General features: G+C 34.2%; 1 protein-coding gene across 7 annotated transcripts in view; it reads right to left on the reverse strand.

Annotated features, from left to right (window-relative positions):
- The window catches only part of SESTD1 (SEC14 and spectrin domain containing 1), a 152,730-nt gene that overhangs the window by 50,162 nt on the left and 79,433 nt on the right, over positions 1-23,135 (reverse strand). For all 7 annotated transcript variants that reach the window (XM_042949274.1, XM_042949273.1, XM_042949275.1 and 4 more), the window contains 4 exons: positions 8,364-8,477; positions 6,639-6,736; positions 3,529-3,584; positions 874-1,085 (listed from right to left, as the gene is read on the reverse strand). In XM_042949274.1, coding sequence (XP_042805208.1) covers positions 874-1,085; positions 3,529-3,584; positions 6,639-6,736; positions 8,364-8,477 — 480 coding nt within the window. The remainder of the gene's footprint in view (positions 1-873; positions 1,086-3,528; positions 3,585-6,638; positions 6,737-8,363; positions 8,478-23,135) is intronic.

Genomic DNA, 23,135 nt, shown 5'->3' on the forward strand with positions numbered 1-23,135 from the left:
CTAGATTACCTACAGCCAGAGGAACAATCCTTCCTATATAAAGGCCCACACATTTCAGTCATACCCTTGAATACTTAAGACTTTGTCCCCTTAACGTGATGATAGCAAAAACCACATATACCGTTACATAATTCTATAGAAAACCCACCAAATGTCTTCTACATAATAAGCACTTAAAAAATATTTACCTTATGAACGAATTAATCTAGATAAAAACATTGGGACATTTCAATGTGGGATTTTTTTAAGTAAGAGATTTAAGATCTATTTCTTAATAATTCAACAGATAAAAACCAGGATGTGGTCTAAGTAACAGAAATGTCTTAGTATTGAGTTTTAGTATTTTTAGCCTATTGTTTTAACAAAAATTTTAAAAGGAACTAAAGATTCATAAGTATTAAATACATTTAAAGGTTTCTATCAGCATTAAAAAATAATGAAATTTCATACTAAAATTCCTTATATTATATGTCATCATTTTGCTAGGAAAGAAGAACTCTCCATAATGCCTAAATTAACAAAAAAACAAGTTATTAGAAATTAAGAATAAATCAATAATCAACAATAAAATGTTATTTATTGCAAGAATACAGAGACCACAATGTTTCCAACAACTAGTTATTTTTAAAGTTCATAATAATAATGTAAGATGTATGCTCAATGTCATCACTGTAGAAATAATATAGTTTTAATGCAAACGCTATTTGTAAAGATATAGAGAAAATGATTTTAGTGTGGTTTGATATGACTTAGGTTCTCTACATAGTATAAATAAGGCTTAGTATAAAATCAGTCACACAGGAAAAATTATTTCTTAAAAACTCTAGCATTTACAATTTTCAAAAGTTAAACATATTCAAATCAGACACCTACCTGCATTACCTTCTGCTGAATCTCCTCTAACTGTGTACGCTTACTACGTTGCCTACAAACTTCCTGGTAGCGAGTATACTGCTCTCTCAGTGAATCTAATAACTTCATAACCTGTGGCTGGGCCAGCAGTTCATCATCCATAGGAGACCATGAGACCCCTCCATCTGAGCCATTAAATCGACGCTGCTGTAATTCGGACAACAATTCATGCCCTTTATGAATGAAAGATACACAGTTATAATTAACATCCATAGAGAAATACAATTCTTATTTATCACTCTTCTCCATTCTAATCCTTTATTTTTAGAACCTATCTGCCTATATGTCTGCCTAACTATCTACCAGGTTATAAGTACTGAAGTGCAACTTTTAAATTTATATAGAAATGAGTTGGAAAACTGCATATATGAATATTAACATACATATAAACTATACATATGCTATATATCATGAATGTATATACTATATATGCTACACTATTTAGTAAAGATATTGTTTTCTAAAGCTGTTATTACATTCTTTGTTATTTGTGGATTCATTACTCAGGAAATTATGCCAACCAATCCTCTTTCCCTGTAGAACACAATTACGCTCTGAGATTTCTGTATGATGGTAGTAACTAGTATGTTCTATCTGATGATACTAATCAATACTAAGCAGGATGTTGTAGGATTTCAGTATTAACCCATACCCTTAATCATAGCACCTAAGACGAAAGCTAACAGTGTAATAACGTGTATGATTATGGGGAGAAAGCTTTATTACTGGTATGAAATAAAATTTAAATAATCTGTCTATAGGAATCTCTATAATTATTAACTGCAAATCATGATGGGCCACACCAGTGTCAGAATTGTATTCATTGTTATTCAATTACAGCAAACTCATGTAAAGAAAATGCATTCATGCATGAGAAATTAAAATTGCAGAATGTGCAATACCTAAAACTGTAAATATATTAGCAATTTTAAAAGTGAATAAATCACAAACTGTTTTTCTAGGATAATACTATTTCAATTATTAGACAAGGACCAAAAAAATATGCAGATACTTTTAAATTCTCTTAATCTTTATTCAGGGAAACATCCTAAACTTAAATGTCTTTAAATATATGGAAACAATTTTTATTATGATTTGAAGGTATTTCCAGTTTCTAAAAGATAACCAAAATTATTCTAAACTTCTCTATTTTTATACTCTCTTCCCATCCCTACTTTAAGACTTAATAGCAGGGGTGCCTAGGTGGCTCAGTCAGTTAAGCATCCTACTCTTGATTCTGGCTCAGGTCATGACCTCATGGTTCAGGACTTCAAGCCCCAGGTCGGTCACTGCATTGAGTGTGGAGCCTGCTTGGGATTCTCTTTCTCTCCTTCTCTCTCTGCCCCTCCCTGGTTTGCACACACGCACGTGACTCTCTCAAAGTAAATAAACTTAAAGAAAAAGATAAATAAACTTAAAAACATTTAAGAGTCAATAGCATATTAAAAAAGAACTTAGTGGCATATAAAGTTAATTTTAAAATACAAATTTAAAAAGTTCTTAATTCAAGGGCTTCAGTAGCTTTGAAAATGTTAAATAGAAACACTGAATTACATTTTAAACCTAGAGTAAGCCATATTTTTACGGACAGTCTACTGTATCTGCTAAACATGTAGCAATTCAGAGATTACAATTATTTCTTTGTTCTCTAAGGAAGTAAGATCTATACCATACTGAAAACACTTGGCACAACTGAATACAATGGAGATATTTTGAATTTATTTCTTTACTCTTCATTATGTTTTATAATTAGAAGAACAACTGCTTCAAAGACTTTTGTCAAGACTCTACACACACACACATTTATATATATATATATATATCTATATCTATATCTATATATATATAGTTTATACACATACACATGTGTGCACACACACACACACACACACACAAAGCCACTAAGATCGAAGTAATTTATTTTTCTGCTTTTACAATTGATACCCTTAATGTTTTCCTTATGGAAACATTTCCATTAGAGGAGCAGTACCACATAATGATTTCAAAGACCATACTTTGAAACCAAACTGCCTTGGTTCAAGTCCCAACTCCAGCATTACTAGCTGTGCAACTTGCATAAGTTACTAAGCCTTTTTTGCCTCAGTTTCCCCATCTTAAAATTCGGACAATAGTAACCTGTTTTTAGTGATATGGTGATAGATGGAGTTTAACAGTTACTCTTCATGAGCAAGTTTTTCATATCCCTAAGCCTTGGCCTCCTCAAGTACAAAACAGAGAAAATAGTAACAAATTATCCCAAGAGATCATTAGGAGAATAAAACATGACAATACCTAAAAACACAATCTTAGAACATAATGACTATACAATAATGTCACAGCAATCCAATGAAATAGAAACTTTTATCTCTATTTTACAGATAAAGAAGTAAATACAAATATTTCAAGGGAGAAATAATTTAACTATTTATCATTATTAATACTTTTTAAAAGTATTGTGAAGTATATTAACACAGGTTAAACCAAAGAGCAGTTTGAAATTCCCAAGTTTCTATTACATAATACATGCTTAATCAATGTTTATTTCATGAACCAATCAATATACAATTGGCTTATTAGATTATGATTATCACTGATACACACATTTTTTCATCTTACCTGTCTGAAGAACTGTTTCAGGATCAACTGATGGAAGAAAGTTTAAATCCACAGACCTGACAAACACCAAAAGAATAATTTTTTAAAACAATATTTCTATCCATGCAACCTAAGAAAACTTTTTATATATACATTATCAAAACAAGAGAGTAGAGTATGGAAATGTGAAGCACACTATTCTACCAGGCTAATATCCTTAAGCATTAAAAAACCAGTTAGAGGGGCATCTGGTGGCTCAGTCTGACTTTGGCTCAGGTTATGATCTAATGGTTCGTGGGTTCGAGCCCTGCATTGGGCTGTGCTGACAGCTTAGAGCCTGGAGCCTGCTTCAGATTCTGTGTCTCCCTCTCTCTGGTCCTCATCTGCTTCCACTCTGTCTCTGTCTCTCTCAAAAATAAATTAAAATGCTAAAAAGAAAATTTAAAAAAAAAAGCCAATTAGAGATGGAGTGCCTGGGTAGCTTGGTTGAGCATCCAACTCCTGATTTCAGCTCAGGTCATGATCTCACCGTTTGTGGGTTTGAGCCCTGTGTCAGGCTCTGTGCTGACAGTACAGGACCTGCTTGGGATTCTCTTTCCCTCCCTCTCTCTCTCTGTCCCTCCCTCTTTCTCTCTGCCTCTCAAAATAAACAAAATTAAAAAGAAACCAATTAGAAAATTAAATACTAGTAGCCCCCCAAAAGTCTGCGATAAATCACAAAATACACTACTTGGAAAAAATAGTGTATCATTATAGTATTATTTCAAATATATCAAAGGAATCCATTTTAGTATATTCCCACCGCATATCTGTTCCAAAATGAGATGTGTGACTATATAATAACCCAGAAATGTTAACATTAAAAATGTATGGAGCCATCCTCCAAACATTTACTTATCTACAGCAACCTCTGAGTGCTGCACATAATCTCTAATATTCATGTGTGTGTGCATCCTCAAGCAGTTGTACTCTCTTCCCTGTACTAATTGGGTTTCATTTGCAGTTGGACTATGCCCTGTATTTTCCTAAACAATATAAGGGAAGTAGAAAATGATAGAAAGATAAGTTACATACAAATCAAAACCTAGGTAGAACCTTGCTGCTGGAAATGACAGGTCCTGCTCTAAATCTTTCACTTTTGCCAATTAATCTAGGCCCTCACCTCTTGTGTAGCCAGGATGCTTCCTGAGGAATGACATTAAAAAAGTGATGAAAATTTGTAAGAGGATGGACTTGGTTATCTGGCGTTTCAAAGAGACTAGGCAATAACACTTGAGCTCCTTGGGGAGGAAATGACAAATACAAGATTTTATTTGATACTTCATGTAGTCATGCAAAACAGCATTTCCCAAAACACTGAATAAGATATTATTGGGTGGAGAAAAAGGGTTCCCATTGGCATGTAAGTACAGGAAGTTCTAAGAAACAAATAAGCAGGTTTCTTTACGAGAATGCTTTCTCAGAACCAGTCATTCTTAGATAGGGAAACATGGTAAACAGCATTAAGCTGTGACCATGAACCCACTTTCAACAGGGACCTTCTTAGAATGTCTTTCCTTATGAATATGACTTTAAGAAACTTCAAATTACTCTGGTGGACTATTCAAAACACAAGAGATTTGGCTAATTTTTGTCAAGCAACTTCTATGACATTTTCAATTCCTAAACCATAACATACAGTATGTGTGTTATCTATACACACACGGATAGTTACACATGTAAAAATTTTATATTTTATATTTTTATATGGTATCTACAGGGCAGTAATGTTCCTAAATGCTTGCTGTGACTTAACTAGATTTCCATTCAAACAATTTGTTTCTATATTTTTACTCTGCTTAAATCAAGATTTGGTGTTAAACTCCAACCTTCTCACATTCCTCTTACCTTATTACCTCGATTAACTGATATGTGACTACATTGTATTCATGGAATAAGAAGACGCATTTTATCAAGGTTCCATTATATTTTTAAGATAAGATTCAAAAGATGTAGACAAGGAAGAGTACTGACTCTTTCAAATTTCCTAATGAAAAATTACTGTTCTGGGGCACCTGGGTGGCTCAGTCGGTTGGGCATCTGGCTTCGGCTCAGGTCATGATCTCACAGTCTGTGAGTTCGAGCCCCGCGTCGGGCTCTGTGCTGACAGCTTGGAGCCTGAAGCCTGCTTTGGATTCTGTGTCTCCCTCTCTCTCTGCCCCTTCCCTGCTCACTCTCTCTCTCTCTCTCTCTCAAAATAAAATAAAAACATTAAAAAAAAAAAATTACTGTTCTAGTTACCACTTTGTTGATAGACCAGAAAGGGTTAAGAGTTTTTAACTGGGGAGAGGGATCTGGCCTACCAACAAAAAATGAAAACTGTTAAGATTGTAAAGTTCAATGGAAATCCGTTAAAATGATAAATCTAGTCAGTTACATTTACAGAATACAACTGAACAATTACTTCATCCAAGTGTCATAAAACACTAAACTCCCCAACTTAAACTCATGAATATCATATTTTACAAGGACATAAGAGTTCTAGAAGGTAGGCATTTAAGAACTAATGTATTTAAATAAGGCTATAATAATTTTATTTCAAGCTGCAACCTTTTCTAGACTTCACAAAGTAGAACTCTAAAATGAAAATGGTTTCATTTTGAAAACATGTTCTTGCAAATGAATTTTTCACAGTGTCAGAATAAAGTAAATACATTACTATTCATCAAAAAGTCTTTTGTAGAGGGATGCCTGGATGGCTCAGTTAGTTAAGCGTTCAACTTTGGCTCAGGTAATGATCTCATGAGTTTGAGCCCCACGTCGAGCTCTCTGTTCTCAACACAGAGCCTGCTTCTGATCCTCTGTTCCCCTCTCTCTCTGCCCCTCCCCAACATGCACAAGAATGCTCTTTCTCAGAAATAAACATTAAAAAAGAAGTCTTTTGTAGAGAAACTTTGATTCAAATCAAGAAATTTTACATGTAAAGCAAATTCTCATGAATTAATAAATTTAATTCAACCTTTGTATGTCAAATTGATTGGAGAATTGCTTACCTTAATTCTTCTAGCTTGCATTAATAACTGATGTATCTATCCTTCATCAGGTTAATCACAGCTTTGCAAAGGTATAATTGCATGACACTAGCCACCTACCTCTCTTTCTCTTGCTGACTTCCTTTATCACCTCCATTGTTAATCAAAGCAAGTTCATCTAGTAATGATGTAGATTCCTTTGTAAACTTCTCAAAAACCTACAATATGAGATTTTGTTAACATATTAAGAATAATCTTAAAGTTAGTGTTTACATAAGGATTTTCAGTTAAGATCAACAGAATTAGCCAGGCAGAATTCCCTTTCCTTCTCTTGATGTCAGTTAGTACAATTCAACCACCAAAACACAACAACTTAAGGAGAGAAGACAAAATCCCTCCTAGAACAATGAACAGCTTCAATGGAGAAGAAATTTTTAAAATTTAAATAGAGTAAGAAATTATTTTTATTCCTCAGACAAGTTTATTTTTATTCCTGTGTTTCATGGAGAAACATCTGCACCAGTGACAGTTTTAACTACATGAACATGATTTAGACCAGTACTCATCTTCTAATTCCAGTTAGAGAACGTTTCTTTATGTTTTTCTATCACCAATCCATACTAGTTGCATATATTAGTTAAAAAGTTTTATATCTAAGCATGTAGGAAAGAATAAATTAGTTATAATTTTAACATTTAAGTTTATTTATTTTGAGAGAGAGCATGCGCCTGGGCACACACAAGCACGAGGGAGAGAGGGGCAGAGGGAGAGACAGGGAGACAGAGAGAATCCCAAGCAAGCTCCACCCTCAGTGCAGAGCCGAACATGGGCTCGATCTCCTGACTGTGAGACCACAACCTGAGCTGACATTAAGAGCCAAACGCTCAACTGACTGAGCCACCCAGATGCCCCTTAACATGGTTTCTTAAAATATTTCTAAAAAGGGATTTGGTGAAGTCTGTTCTTAATAAAGGGGATACTCATTTGTCTGGTATCACTGTCCAAATAAGATGGAAATTGGTTATCCATTCTGAAATACCCAAAAGTTTGTTATTCCTCAATAAACTTAGCAGCTGACCCTTGAACAACATGGTTTTGAACTGCATGGGTCCAAATTGATACACAAATTTTTTTCGATAAACATAGTACAATACTATAAATGTATTTTCTCTTATGATTTTCTTACCATTTTCTTTTGTCTGGCTTGCTGTATTATAAGAACTTGGTATATAATATGTATAACATACAAAATATATGCTCATCATCTGCTAATGTTATCAGTAGAGTTCCAGCCAATAGTGGGCTGTTAGTAGTTATGTTTTTGGCAAGTCCAAAGTTATAGACAGAATTTCAACTGTGGAGGTCCCCAACGATTAACTGTAATCTAAACTGACCTAATGAAAAGTTGTTCTTTTAGCCCCCAGCAGCCCCCAACAATGCCATTATCATGCAGAGTAGGGCAATTTCAGCCTGGCCAAAGATACATTTTCAGATACCAACTTTAACCTGTCAAACTGCTTTTCAACTCAAAATGATGTTTAAATATCTCTAAAGATGGTACATCAACTAGATTACCTCTTAGGAGAATATGCTACTCTGTTATTCTACTAAAACATTAACGATTTTGACTAGTAATAATACTGCTATAAATGACAACACCAAAAGCAAACCCAAATGTGACTCCAGAGTTATCTGCCTTCAAGCATTATGCTATCATGTGATATGCAATATATTTTATTTTTATAACAAAGAACAATCTGTACTGTAGTTGATTAAAATGATAAAGTTACCAAAGTATGTCTTATTTGTATGTAATAACATTTCATCTCATGGTAATATACCAACCAGCCTCTTATTTAACCAGTCCATGTGATCATAGGTGAGACTCCCACCAAAATCTTCTGTTAACTGGCACGGTTCTATATAACGAGTCAATTTATTGGCAGACACTAAAATAACCTACAAAAGTAAAAAGAATATTTAGTAAGCCAATGTTAAAGGCCATGAAAGTAGTAAGGAGATAAAATCAGGTTAAAATATGCAATACTGTTTCCAGATGATGATATGTTATCATGTATTTAATTAATACGAGATTTAATACATTAATAGAAGCATTTAAATTAATCCAATAAACTGTGGATATCTAAGAAATAAACTATCATATACCATTTATTATACCACTTACAAAAAAAACAAGAGACACCAGCAACTCAGATGAGATATTTTCAAAATTTTACCAATATTAATAACTTCTTGGTAATAAAAATCAATGCCTTTGATACAACATATTCAGCAAAAAATTTTCATATGGCCTTAAAATTAGCTAAGCACACTAAAGTGACAAGCACAAATGAGTAAGTCTGGCAATCAAAAAATTATACACTTTCAATTTTCTGTAACATTTCTTTGATTATATATTAACAAAACATGTCCTCCAATGGAGTAAAATTCAGGATAACATAAACTTAAAATTGATGTGTTAAAGTGATAATCTTTTAATGCTAAACTTTAAAAGATTTTAAGTATAAATTAGAGAATGACCTAAGAGATCACTGTGGCACCAAATAAAATTCCAATGAAGATATACAAGAATATAAAATAAAACATACGTATGAGAGAAAGATATTCAAATGCCAGTGTTAATGCAAAAATGATACATGGAAATTCTAATCTACCCCCAAAAAAGATGTGCTAAGAAAAATGTGTTTAATGTGTCCAGCTAGAAAGAACACCATTCACACTCTAACAATAACGAAAGCCAGATAATCTATAAAATTATAACTTTTGTAGAACTTCTCAAAGAGCCAAGGTCACAGAGAAACCAACTAGCCTGAAAATGAAGAAAAGACAGCACCATAGAATGGTGGAAAGGGAGCCTACAAAGTGCCATGAGCAAAGTTTTGGGGGATTATGGAACTCTTCTATATCTTGACTGTGGTGAAGGATTTATAACTATATGTATCTGTCAAATCTCATTAAACTGTAGGCTAAAAGGGGTGAATCTTACTACATGTACATTATTCCTCAATAAAGCTAACTTTTTTAAAAAGTAAAAAAATGAAAAACAACATAAGAAGAACTTGTGGACAAACTACTAGAGAAAGAAAGAAGGAAACGAAAAATTTAGAAACATACCCAATATGCAAGTGGGGTACATCCACACCATGTATGAAGTTATAATATAAACACTAAATGAGGGGAAATTTACCCAAACTGCTAACTGCTTGGTTAAAAGGTGGGGGGAGATAATCTTAGTAAGGTAACAAAACCATGGTATCAAAACTTCATAAAACTATCAGAGAAAAATTGATTCTACCATAATTAGACTTTATTAAAAAATTGGTATTGAAAACAATGTATTAAGTGCAAACTAAGAGCCTTAAATGTTTATATTAGCAAAAAAAAAAAAAAAAAGGGTAATGAATAATGAGCTAAGTAACCTATCAAAGAAGTTGGGGACAGGGGGGTAGTGGGGGAACAAAAGAAAAAATTCAAAGATAATAGAAAGAAGAAGGTAAAAAATAAGCAATTAATAAAGCCAAAAGTTGTTCCTTGAAAAAACTAAAATGAAATCAACCAATTTCTGAGATGACAAAGCAGTAAGAAAAGCACAAATATGTAGCAATACAAGTGAAAAGAACACAGCTACATTGGCAGCAGTGGTTTAAAAGATAGTAGGACACAGAACAATCTTGTGTCAATAAGTATGCAAGTTTACAAGAAATGGACAAATTCCTATAAAAAATAATGTATCACAATTGACATAAGAAAAAAACACACCTATAACCAATGAAGTGAATCACTAGACCCCATTTTCAGGAATCATAGCATTAGTGGTAATTTTAGTATTGCTATTCTAAGATCACTTGATGAGGAAGAAAGCGAATGATTAATAGAAGACATTCTAAATTCTCCCATTCCTGAGGTCCTTGAGAAAGTGGAATTCTTGAGAAGGAAGACACAACAAGGAAAAAGTTCCCCTTATGCTCTTCAATTTGAATTGGAAGTATCAATTTAAACTCATGATATCTTTCAACTTAAATAAAAACACACACACAACTTTTCTAGTTCTAACCATTAACAGGTTTAGAAATAATGACCAGTTCTGTAGAAATGCACACCTCTAGTATCCAGACTGTTACCTACAAATACCATTTCCCTCTAAAGGGAATCAAGGCTCTTTGAAAAAAAGGCCAATTCCAGGTCTTAGGGCTAGAAACACACGATGAGCTTAGAATATCTTCTCATCCAGATATCAAGAATGGCATCAAAGACTACTAGGATTGTGCCAAAGGTCTTGAAAAGGTTTCCACTGGCCAAAATTCTAACAATTTGCATGTCAATAAAATTAACAAGTGCTATATTTTGAAACATTAAGTATGTTTAATCCAATGAGCTCATACTGATACAAAAGAAATGACAATCATTGGACTACAATGGGGAACAAATTTACTGAAAACCAGCAAACAAAGGGAAACAGGCATTTCTCTCAACTTTCATATACAAACCATACCACTGGGTAAACAAATAATCAATGAAGGTAAGCTTCTCATTACAGAAGTATTCTAGCTAATAAATGAAGAAAGAATAACAGAACTAGATCATTTTAAATCTTTAATAAATCCACGCATTAAACATAAATGGCTGCTAACATCACAAAAAAAGAAGACAACTATTATGAGTTTCATGATCAAGGAACACATCACCACCAATGAACAGCCTTGGAAAAAGAAAACATGAATCTAATCAATTCTCTAAATCCAACTATCAATTTATGGAAATACAGAGAATCAAAAAGGCAGAAGAATATGTTAAACTACACCACGCAGATGCTTGCTGCCATGAAAAACTATAGGAAAAACAACAATCTGGTCTCTTTAAGAGACATAAGAGAAAGAAAAATTGATATTAAACAGCTTTATTTAATGAATACAGAATCCCACAACCAATAATAAGAGAAGTACATATTCTTTTCAAGAAGCATTTAATATTTAAAAACTTGACTGTGTATGAGGCCATAAAAAAAAGCCTTGGTATATTTCAAAGGAACTGATAATATTCTTTCACCACAATGAAAAAAGTTAGAAATCAATAATCAATCAAATCAGAAATCAATCAAATCAGATTTTAAGACTGTATCTACTTGGAAAGGGATCTCAATCAATCACAATAAGTTGCCACTCTTTGGATCCTGATTCAAATCAATCAGTCAAATAATCCATGCACATGCATGATTTATATATACATTTATAAACAAATTTTAAAGTGAGATATATAATTCATATATATTTTTTATATAACTAAGTCCTTTTATAACATTTATTAAGTAATTATAAACTTAAAACCAACTGGCTCTTTGATATTAAGGAATTGTTTCTTTTAAGGTAGAATAATGGTATTAGGTTATATTTTTTTAAAAAGACCTTTATGTTTTAGAGACATATAGTAAAATATTTACAAATAAATTCAAATGTCCTCCATTTCCTTCACTACAATATCTCCAGTCTTCCTTGACAGAAGTGGATTAAGGTAAGGAGGGGACAGGATGGACCATGGAATGATGATTGCTGGAACTGGGTATAGGAATTCATGGAGTTAACTATAATATTTTGTGTATTTTTTATGCGTTCATAATTTTTATAATAAAAATACTAAAAGCCTAAAATAAATATAAATCTCTCTTTTAAAAGAATCTTTCCAGAAAGAAAATGCCCCACCAGTCTATGAGTGAGTTTTAAAAATCAAAGAACAGATCATTTTGATCTTAAACAAATGCTTCCAGAGAACAGAAATGCAGAGAACAGTCCCAACTCATTTCATGACACTGGCATAACACTGATACCCAAGGACAATGTGGGAAAAGAAAAGACCACAAGGACTTGAAAATATCAAGTATTAGCCAATATCAAGCAAGGCTGTGGAGGAGTAAAAATTCTTATACACTGCAACTGGATATGTAAATTAGAATGCCTCTTTGGAAAGCAATTTGGCATTATCTTAAAAATTTGAACATTTCTATAACCTAGGTCTAGTGAATCTGCAAAAAGAGAAAACTTTATACATGTTTTACCAGGAGACATATACAAAAATTTTTGTAGCATATCATTCATAATGGCAAAAGAATGAAACAACCCAAATGTCCATCAACAGGAGAATAACATAGCAGAATAACATAGTGGAATGACATTCACCAGTGAGAATGAATCAACTACATCCACTACAAGAGTATGCATGAATCCTATATATATGATGATGAATGAAAAAAAGCAGATCAGTGAACGTTAAAATCATACCATTTTTAAAAGCTCAAAAATAAGTGAAACTAAATACAATATTTAGTAACAAATAATATCTTTAAATGGCAATTCTACAGATACAAATATAAAAGAATTATAAAAGGTAAACATTTCCTATTTTCTTCTGAAGATTTTGTCTTTCACATCTAAATTAACACACACACACACACACACACACACACAGAATGAGAATATGAACAAAGGATGGATAAATACAAATAAGTTACCTTTATTTCAAAGAATGGAGATTTGGGTTCTTGGGATGGGCTGTGGGTAACCAAGTGTTTATTTCAGTATTAAGCTTCATATATACCTACATGTTTTTAAAAAGAATATGTAGCAAATACTGTATTTAAAAACTAAACACAGAATCAAGAGAAGGGAACAACTGTCAGTAGCTGACTGAAGAAAAAGCTAACTTCTGAGGCAGCAAGCAGGGAGGTTACAGGGAGAACAAAGGGAGATCTAGAGATGGTAGTAGTAAGAAAGCTGAGGGGGTTTATATGCCTTTTCTCCATTTAAAAAGTAAAAGAAGGGTGCCTGGGCGGCTCAGTCAGTTAAGTGTCCCACTCTTGATCTTGGCCTGGGTCATGATCTCCAGGTTTTGAAATCGAGCCCCGCATCAGGCTCTGCACGGAGGATTTTCTCTCCCTCTACCTCTCCCCTGCTGGGGTGAGTGTGTGTGTGTGCATGTGCACGTGCTGTCTCCCTCTCTAAAACATAAACAAACATTTACTAAAAAGTAAAAGAAAAGATATAGAACACCAAATTACATTTTTGGTTAGTTTAACAGCAGCAAACTATATTATACCCATCCGTTTTAAATGGCAATTAATGCAATCTCTCTTGCACAAGTTTAGCATATCTCAATTTCACAGTCTTCCTGTTTAGGTAATAATAAAAGCTAACTTAAATATCTCTTAAAAATTTTTAATGTTTACTTATATTTAAGAGAGAGAGCGCAAGTGGCAGAGGGGCAAAGAGACAGGGAGACAAAGAAATTGAAGCAGGGGGTGCCTGGGTGGCTCAGTCGGGCGTCTGACTTCAGCTCAGGTCATGATCTTGCAGTTCACGAGTTCAAGCCCCACGTCGGGCTCTGTGCTGATAGCTCAGAGCCTGGAGCCTGCTTCAGATTCTGCGTCTCCCTCTATCTCTCTGCCCCTACCCCACTTGTGCTCTGTCTCTCTCAAAAATAAATAAAAACATTAAAAAATTAAAAGTTTAAAAAAAGAACTCTCAAAAATAAATAGACATTAAAAAAAAATTTTAAAAAAAGGGGCGCCTGGGTGGCTCAGTCGGTTGAGCGTCCGACTTCAGCTCAGGTCATGATCTCGCGACTCGTGAGTTCAAGCCCCGCGTCGGGCTCTGTGCTGACAGCTCAGAGCCTGGAGCCTGTTTCAGATTTGTCTCCCTCTCTCTCTGTCCCAACCCATTCGCATTCTGTCTCTGTCTCTCTCAAAAATAAATAGACATTAAAAAAAGAAAAGAAAAGAAAAGAAAAAAAGAAATTGAAGCAGGCTCCAGGCTCCAAGCCATCCCCACAGAGCCTGACATGGGGCTTGAACTCAGACTGTGAGATCATGACCTGAGCTGAAGTCAGACGCTTAACCGACTGAGCCACCCAGGCACCCCAAAACAAACATCTTAAAGAATTTTTTTAAATAAAATAAACATCTCAGAATAAAAAGAACACAAAATCTTTTCTCTTATTGAAAAATCTGTCACAGAGGGCTTTATTTTATTCTCTTGTTCTAATGCGGCTTCTTTAGACTAGAGGACAGGCATGACGCTGAACAGTAAATGTTAAGTGGCGTTCAGGTCACAAGAACCATCTCATCTTCCAGCAAGTTCTTCTGGGATCTAGACAGATATTTCCACAAGAGCAAGAGTAAACACAGTCAGCTCCCACGGAGGGCCTTTTCCTTTGTCCAAAGTGCCTAGCAATCTATTAACTAGATATACACTAACAGTGAAAAAGAAATATGTATTTACTCCAGGAAGAAATACTGCTTGCTAAATTAAGCACCAATTCACATCTGAAAAGACACCTGAATAGAAACGAATGTAAAATATAATGAATAGTCTCTCTGGTCTTCTACTCTGCCTCACCTGACACAATATTCTATTTGAACATTGAAAAAATGTCTACTGAAAAATCCCTTTCATGTCCCTCTTATTATAATTTAACTTTTAATGATGTTATTCATTTGTTCAACATTCATTATTTAAAAGAGTTAAACTGATTAGAAGTATTATTTATTAGAAGCTATGTGTTCTAGTGCTGGGAATATAAGGATGGATAAGATATGTTTCTACAAAGGAAATGAGCTTTTTATTTCTGCAATATTCTACAGAGTTGTTTTCATAAAAAGAAGTAGATTAAAGTTTTCTGATTTATTTCTACAGCCTTTGTTAAAAATACTCTAAATAAATCTAAATATTGTTGCAATAGCACAGAGGGACCAAAGTTTTACTAGAATATCCCAAATGATTTCTAAATACCTTTCTTAGGTTAAACACCATTATAATGATTTAATTGTAAGGATACTGAGCTAGGAACCAATCACTCTAGGTTTGTGCCTTAGCTCTGTCACAAATTCACTGACTTTGTAGAAGTCAGCCTAAAGGAACTCACTCCAGGCTATTTTTCCAATCTGCCAAAGAAGGCAGCTGCGTTAAACTATCTATGTCTCTCTCTTTAAGCTCGTAAGAGGACATATTCTAATGAGCTGTCATGCTGTACATTTAATTTGGACCATTCTTCTCTAATATATGACCTATCTTGCCCAATGAAGAGTACTTGTCACTTTCTACACACACTGGTTAGCCTCACTAAAAAAAATAATAATAATAAAAGTTAACATAAATTATATTATAAAAAATGTAGAAATATATATTTGTAGTATCTAAATACATTAAAGTCACTGGTAACAGACTTCAAGTTTAATAAGCCAAAGGGAAAATGTGAAATTACTTAATTATGCAGAGCAAAAGCTGTACTTGCATCTGAATATTTCTTGTAAAAAAACTTTTTTCCTAAAACCAACATAAATGCAAATAGTGCAGAGTCACTGTCTTTTATCACATAAAATATATTTAAGAAAATACTATCTCTTAGGAAACATAACTTTTGAAGAAAAAAGTTACCTAAGATTATTGTTATGATATTTACACTTACGCAAAATAGACATAAACAAGAACATATCACAATTATAGACCTGCATAAGACTCATTTTCTCTATTGTTAGAAAATATTTTATAGAATCTATATTCTTATAAAACTCACTGATGGCTGTTCAAAGTGAAAATAGATCTGCCATGTAGATACACAGAACTGTATCAATACCAAAGGTATCTCAAAGCTAAATTATGTCTGTGGAGAAAAACAATAGCTTTAACAATCAGAAGACTGAAAATCACAACCATTTAAAATTAACAACTTAAGGAACTATCTACTGTGGTGAAGTATCAGTTTCTACTTCAATAATTTCATCTTTACTTAAGAGGGGGACTGAGGACAAGGAGAAGTGCAGAAGAAGCTGGCAAAACACCAATAACTGATTCTATTTTATTAGATAATGTTCAAAAAGAATGAAGGAAAAAAATTAAGAAGGGTTCACAACAGTAGGAAAGAATCTTACTGTATGAAAAACCAAATATCTAAGTATCACCCCTCTGAAGTGAGTCAGGAGAAGCATCCATAAAAGAAAAGAGAAAGCCTCCTTCCAGTCCACAGCAAAAGTACATTGTTTACAAAGTTAAGTTGTCCAATTACCTTTGGAAAATGACACCATTTGCCAGAACGCAGCATATAAATTACAACTGCTTCTAAGATGACAAACCAAGCTACAATGAACCAATGACTCTACTCCACTCCAGTGCCAGCATCACAAAGAAACAGGATTTCACAAAAAGAGCAAATTCAAATGCACAAGCAAAGTAAATATGGTAAGAAACCGTATTTTTCTGGGGGTGGAAGGGCAAGGATTTAGGCCTGAAGTAAAACTGGAGTGCTAAGAAAGTAAACTATGCAGACAAGGAGATTTCTGGAAGTTGGAAAAGCGCAGAAACAGATTAGAAAGTAAATAATCTACATTTCAAAAAAACAGAGAGAGAACTCACACGTATCACAGTCAATGTGGTGAAACAAATTTGGAATCTCACACTAGGTGATTTTTTTATTTTCTTTAATGTTTATTTATTTTTGAGAGGGAGACAGAGAGAGCAAGTAGGGGAGGGGCAAAGAGAAAGGGAGACACAGAATCAGAAGCAGGCTCCAGGCTCTGAGCTGTCAGCACAGAGCCTGATGCTAGGCTGGAACCCACAAACCATGAGATCATGACCTGAGCTGAACTTGACGCCCAACCGACTGAGCCACCCAGGTGCCCCTAGGTGATTTTTCTCTAAGCTATTCATTAGAGCTTCTCAAGTTACAAAATACTGGTAAGATTTCCTATATTTCTGTTAACAGTTCTGAAAGAGATCACTAATACAACAAACCTTCATAAAAGGTTTAAATATGAAGCAGTGAAAAGTCAGGGCTATTTTATCTTACGGGAAATGTTTTATTTCCCCTCAAAGAGGGGGAAATACACACCCAAAAGCAATCATCCCCAAAATTAAAAACAAAATTAGAAAATAAAGGTCCAAAATATCACATTTAGGTCATGCATATTATGTCTAATCCCTTTACCCCAGGATTCTTCATATAAAAACACACAAATAATGCCATAATTGCTAAGAAGTCTAAGGAAATATTTTCCAAAACTACAGAAAAAGGTGTGAAAATCTTTAACTACTTAATAAGAAATAACACTGCAAATTAGAGCAGAATTATTAAACAGTTCAAAAAGACACAAATAGGTAGGTATCATTGCATTAGAATATTAAGCATACTAGCCAGTTCTTTATCTCCTATAGAACTTTCTTTCAAATATTTACTGACAATGTCACCTATTCTAATCAAGGGATTGTCAGAAAAACTACATTTGAGCAGAAAAGCAAACCTCCTTAAAAATCAAACAATTCCTTACCTTGGAGAAAGAAGATAATACCATAAACTCAAGATTTCATTTCTCAAAAAAACATTTAAAATAATACATTTTCCTAAAGAATTTCTTTAGACTGACTCACTGGCAATACTTCTCCCCAAAATTCTGACAATCTCAAGAACACTCTCTATAACATTCTATAGTATTTTATCATTTTTCCCAGAGCATAACAGAGAAGTAGTATACAATGAGCTTGTTTTAAGAAAGGATTTACTAAATTGTTAATACTATAAAATACTGAATTAAAGGGAACTTCATTAAACCATCAAATAACATGATATACACCAAATAGATCAATTTTGACTTTTCCCATCTAACAAATGCTAAGGATGATCTTTAATTTTAAAACAGTTACGTAAGATGCGGAGTGAGTTATTATAAACCATTTACAAAATTATCTATTTTTATGTTCAATTTTAAGACTATATATAAATTATGATGAAAATGGTACTATACCTTCAAAAACAGAAGGGGAAATTATTTTCATAACCTAATCTTTGAAATTTTAACTTTTATACTTTAAAAAAATTGACTGGTTTATTTTTATAATGTTTACATTTCTTTTTAAGCAACTATAAGTGAGAAAAGGTTTGTAAGCCTAGCCTGATAGACGACTCTTTGAAAGGGTAGAAAAGTCTTTTACTGTTCATAAATGAAAGTTCAAATTTGATTTAATTACAACATATGCTATCTTTTTTACCATAATTTTTGAGTACCAGAGACATCATCATATGCTAACTAATAATTTTGATGAAATGAGATTCATGTGTCAGAAAATCTATCTCAATCTTAGGAATGGGCAGAAGATATTACTGTTCTTTCAAGAAATGCTGGGTCTGTACCTTTGATTGACTTCCTATAGACTAGTCAGAGACAGGTTAATTTGTAGATATTGTTCAGAAAAATGCAAATAGTTTATGATCAGTGAAACTGATCAGTTTTGGTCTAGTGAAATAAAGCATAACCTCAAATTTAGAATTTATGGATCTAAAGGACATTGAGCAGTTTTGCATCTAACTTGGCAATCTTATCTGTCTGTAAAAATCCTAAATTCCTCAAAAACTCTTAACCACACCTTACAAATTACTGATAACCTCATCAGACAATGATTTACCTATGTATGAATTGTGTTTATGTTATATTTTCAAGAGTGTCATGTTTCTACTTTTATGAAAATCATTCTTTAACATATGCTTGATCTACTCAGGATTATGGTAGAGATCATATTCTGATTTTTGTCTAACTGCTAAATAATTCTAAATTATTTTCAACTATTCATCTCCATGAATAATATGTATAGATACCATTAAATTCTTGAAGAAAAGATTAATCAGTTACATTCAAAGTAGCTATCATTTTAAGCAGGAATCTAAACTTCAGATCTACCTCCAAAGAAATGTGAAACCTAGAAAACAAGCACAAAGGGAGCCAGAATAAAACAATGGAACTGCAAAAAGTTAGATAAAAAATATCACTACCCTACATAAGTTTTTCAAACTTTTGCCAAGTCCATTCAAAGAAAATAAAAATCATAAAAATGCTTAAAGGTAAATACTACTTGAAAAAGTGAGAGGTTAAAGTAAGACAAATTAAATAACTACTCCACAATACTTAATTAACTAGCACATATGACTGCTTAACTAGTTTGAAGAGAAAGATATTTGGCCATATTGTCTTTAATCAAAACATTTGTGAAGGTTTTCTTTAGTATAGAAACTTACTTATAAAAAGATTCAGAACTTGTTTCTCCTTTATTCTCCCTAGAACATTCACTCTTTCCTAATAAAACATTCCCAAAAAAACTTAACACAGAACCTCTTACTCTACAGGCACTTACATTTCATTTTTTATTTTACTTAATGGTAAAAATGTGTGCGGAAGATATGAATTAAAAATGTGTCTTTGCGGGTTTACTACAGATTCATGTGTGTATATGTGTTTATATATATATATATATATATACATTATTTCAACGTGTATGTCTGCTTGTATCTGTTAGCTGGGGAGTATTTTTTTCAGTAAGGGAAAACTGCTTTCTGCAAAAACTAGAAAGAAGTCATAATACATGGAGCCAGAGGTGCTCCCAACAGAACGTGAAGGAAGTCTCTGGTCCTGGATCCTAGCATTAGTATGGCCTCAAAAAAAGAAAAAGGAAAAAACAGAATCAGATGCAGTATTAAGAGGAGATAAGAGAAGAAAACAATTTATAATGGTGGCTGATTAACATTGCCAGTAAATAACTTCTACTCTCATGAATAACAATAAAGAATAAGGTAAAGATCCTTTGTGATTATTAGTCTCCCAATTTGAGGATAAGATTAATGCCGTACTACTTCAATTTTATCTTGTCATTTAATAGACTACAGATACTATCATCTAACCAGCAAAAGCTATCAAAGCCACGAGGTAGAATGCTGCTGAAGGACAAAAAGTACATGAATATCTGAACTGCTAAAAGGGAAACTGAACAGGTAGGTACCTATTTCAGAGATAGGACAATACATAAGGAAATATTTAGGTGAGCAATGAGAGCTGAATATTCAATAGCTGATGAAAAACATCAGAGAAGTAAACAGGAAGAAAGTCATCTAGAAGAAAAATTTAGGAAAGATGATGAGCAAGGAAATGTGAATTCATGTGGGAAAAACAAGCTGTCATTAAAACAACAAGTAGGTGTTTATTTGATGAATGTTGTTGACAGATGGTAATAAATAAACTTTTCTTATGGATAATTCTATAAAGTAAAACATACTGTTGCTTATAGGAATGCTGTACTTATAACAAAGTTGTACTTTAAAAATATTTAGTATATATCCAAAAACACAACCTTAATTACAACAGCCCAAATGATCCAAATAACATCAAGGAAAGTAATTTTTGATTAAACGAGAATCTATGTTGAATTTAATTATACATAGCTCTAAGTATCATATAATGGCTGTGCTGAACTGCCACTTAAAGTTGAATGTGCTTGGCAGTACATTAGCCAGCATTTGAAATTACTCTCATCTCATTAAGATATTAGGCTTTTTAATAAGTGCCTAGTGCTTATTTACTCGGGAAAATATCCTAGCTAAATCTCTTCAATGACTGAAAGAAAACAATATAGTGATATAAAAACTTTCATAGTTGGGTTTTAAACATCAATCTATGACACCAGATCTAAGCAGAGAGGAACTCTGTTTTCTACTTTATTTCCAAGATGCAATGTGTTTAGTCACTATGAACTCATATAGCATGAGACTCAACTAGGCACAGCATTTCTGAGCAGATGCCTATGCTTAAGCAGGATGTGACAGGCTCTTCACAAAAGGGATCTTCTCTCCTATTCTGTGTTCGCAGCTTTAGTTTCTAAACCACTGGCCTCTGCTCACTTTCTCTCAGAGCAACATTTCCTGCACAACTGGCATGAACAGCAGACCTCCCTGCCTGTCAGAAGTACTCACTCATCATGGCAACATTCAGGCAACCTTTACTCTCTACCCTCACTACACTTTTATTTCTCCCCCCTCGGATGCAGTTTCTCATTCAACTATCAGGGTAACACCTTTTCTAACGGTGTTAGAAGGCAGCCTTCCCCTACAGTGCCGGCACATCTTTCCACTAAGTCCACATCACAGTCAAGTCAACCGATGACAAAAGTACGCAAGATAAAATGGGGGTGGGGGGGGTGGGGGGGGGACTCGACTCCATCTGCATAGGATGTAGAAAGCTGAGATGAACAATGCTCCAACCCTCAGAACACCACCACCAGCACCACCACCACCAAAATAATGCAAGTTAATCTGCAAAATGACAACTTTTCTTCAACACACAAGAGTTACCAGGAAAACCAATTAACCTGAAAAACAGGAATAGGTTAGCGCTTTCAAGAAAAGATGGGACTAGAACACTTGCTTTCCTGAGGAAAATGCCAGAAATGATACAAGCCAGGTAAGGATTAAGCTACCATTTTTAACAAATCGCTAAGGGCCAAATGTGAACCAATGTGAAAATACAAAACCTCCGGAAAGTACAGACACAACAAGAATTCAATCTCACTTGCAGGCTCTTCTACACAGACCTCCTGGGAATCATGAGAAAGATAAGGATGGTTAAGATAAGAAACTTCAGGGGCACCTAGGTGGCTCAGATGGTTAAGCATCTTACTCTTGATGCATCTTACTCAAGTCATGATCTCATGGTTGTGAGATCGAGCCCCATGCCAGGCTCTGTGTTGAACGTGGACCCTACTTAAGATATTCTCTCTCTCTCTCTCTCTCCCCCCCCCCCCCCATCTGACCCTCTCTCCCACTTGTACGTGCATGCACTCTCTCTTCTCCAAAAAAAGGTAAGAAACTTCAAACAGCCTCTCTCAGATATAGACCTGGGAGACGTGAACAGCAGCCACCAATGAAAAGGCATGAAGATGAGACAGCCCTGATTCTTCAACTCTGTCTCCTCTAGAGAACAAAAACCTTTGCATGCTGAGGGAAAGGGAACAGAACCCAGATGACCTTGGAGCACAAATACAGCCCCACTGTAGCTGGAGGAAAGGAAAAGAAAAATCTTCTGCTGGAGGCAAGAATATATGATGAGCCCACACCATCACAGCCCTTCTAAAGCTGGGAAAGAGGGCTCTACTTCCTAGACTCAGTGTCACAAAGCCTGCCTAAGACTGAGACTGAACCAGAATAACAGAAAATGCCCCTCGGACAACCACGGAGTAGCAAGGAACAGCAGTCTTTGGTTGACAGAGCATCTATAATGCAGAGAGAGATCTTTTCTGAGGCAAGGTACAAAGGAAAGACCTATAGCTGAGGGTGAAATAAACACTGAAAAAAACAGTCTCTGGCAAGCTAGCACCATCTTCAACACAAGGTAGCTCAAGAGGAATTTGAAGCCTGTGGTGCACTAAGGAAAATAAAAGCAACAACAAAAGCCAAAGCCAACTCAACTGCTGGCGTGGCTAACTCTCCTGCCCCACTAAAAACCTAGCGAAAACCAAGATGGGCCCATGAACAGGCACAAATACTATTTACTTCAGTCTTTACTATCCTAAACAAGATGTCCAACATGCCACAAAAAATAACAAGGCATGCAAAAGGCAATCAGGAATCAAAGCAAATGACCTAACTAGAGTAAGACAGACCCAGATACTGGAACTATCAGGTAAAGAATTTAAAATAACTATAATACACGCTAAAGGTTCTCATGGAAAAACTACAAGAAAACAGGCAAGAACAGATGGGGGATTTCAGCAAAAAGAAACTATAACGAAGAATCAAAAA

This window comes from Panthera leo, chromosome C1, assembly GCF_018350215.1.
Source record: "Panthera leo isolate Ple1 chromosome C1, P.leo_Ple1_pat1.1, whole genome shotgun sequence".
NCBI classification, from domain to species: Eukaryota; Metazoa; Chordata; class Mammalia; order Carnivora; family Felidae; genus Panthera; species Panthera leo.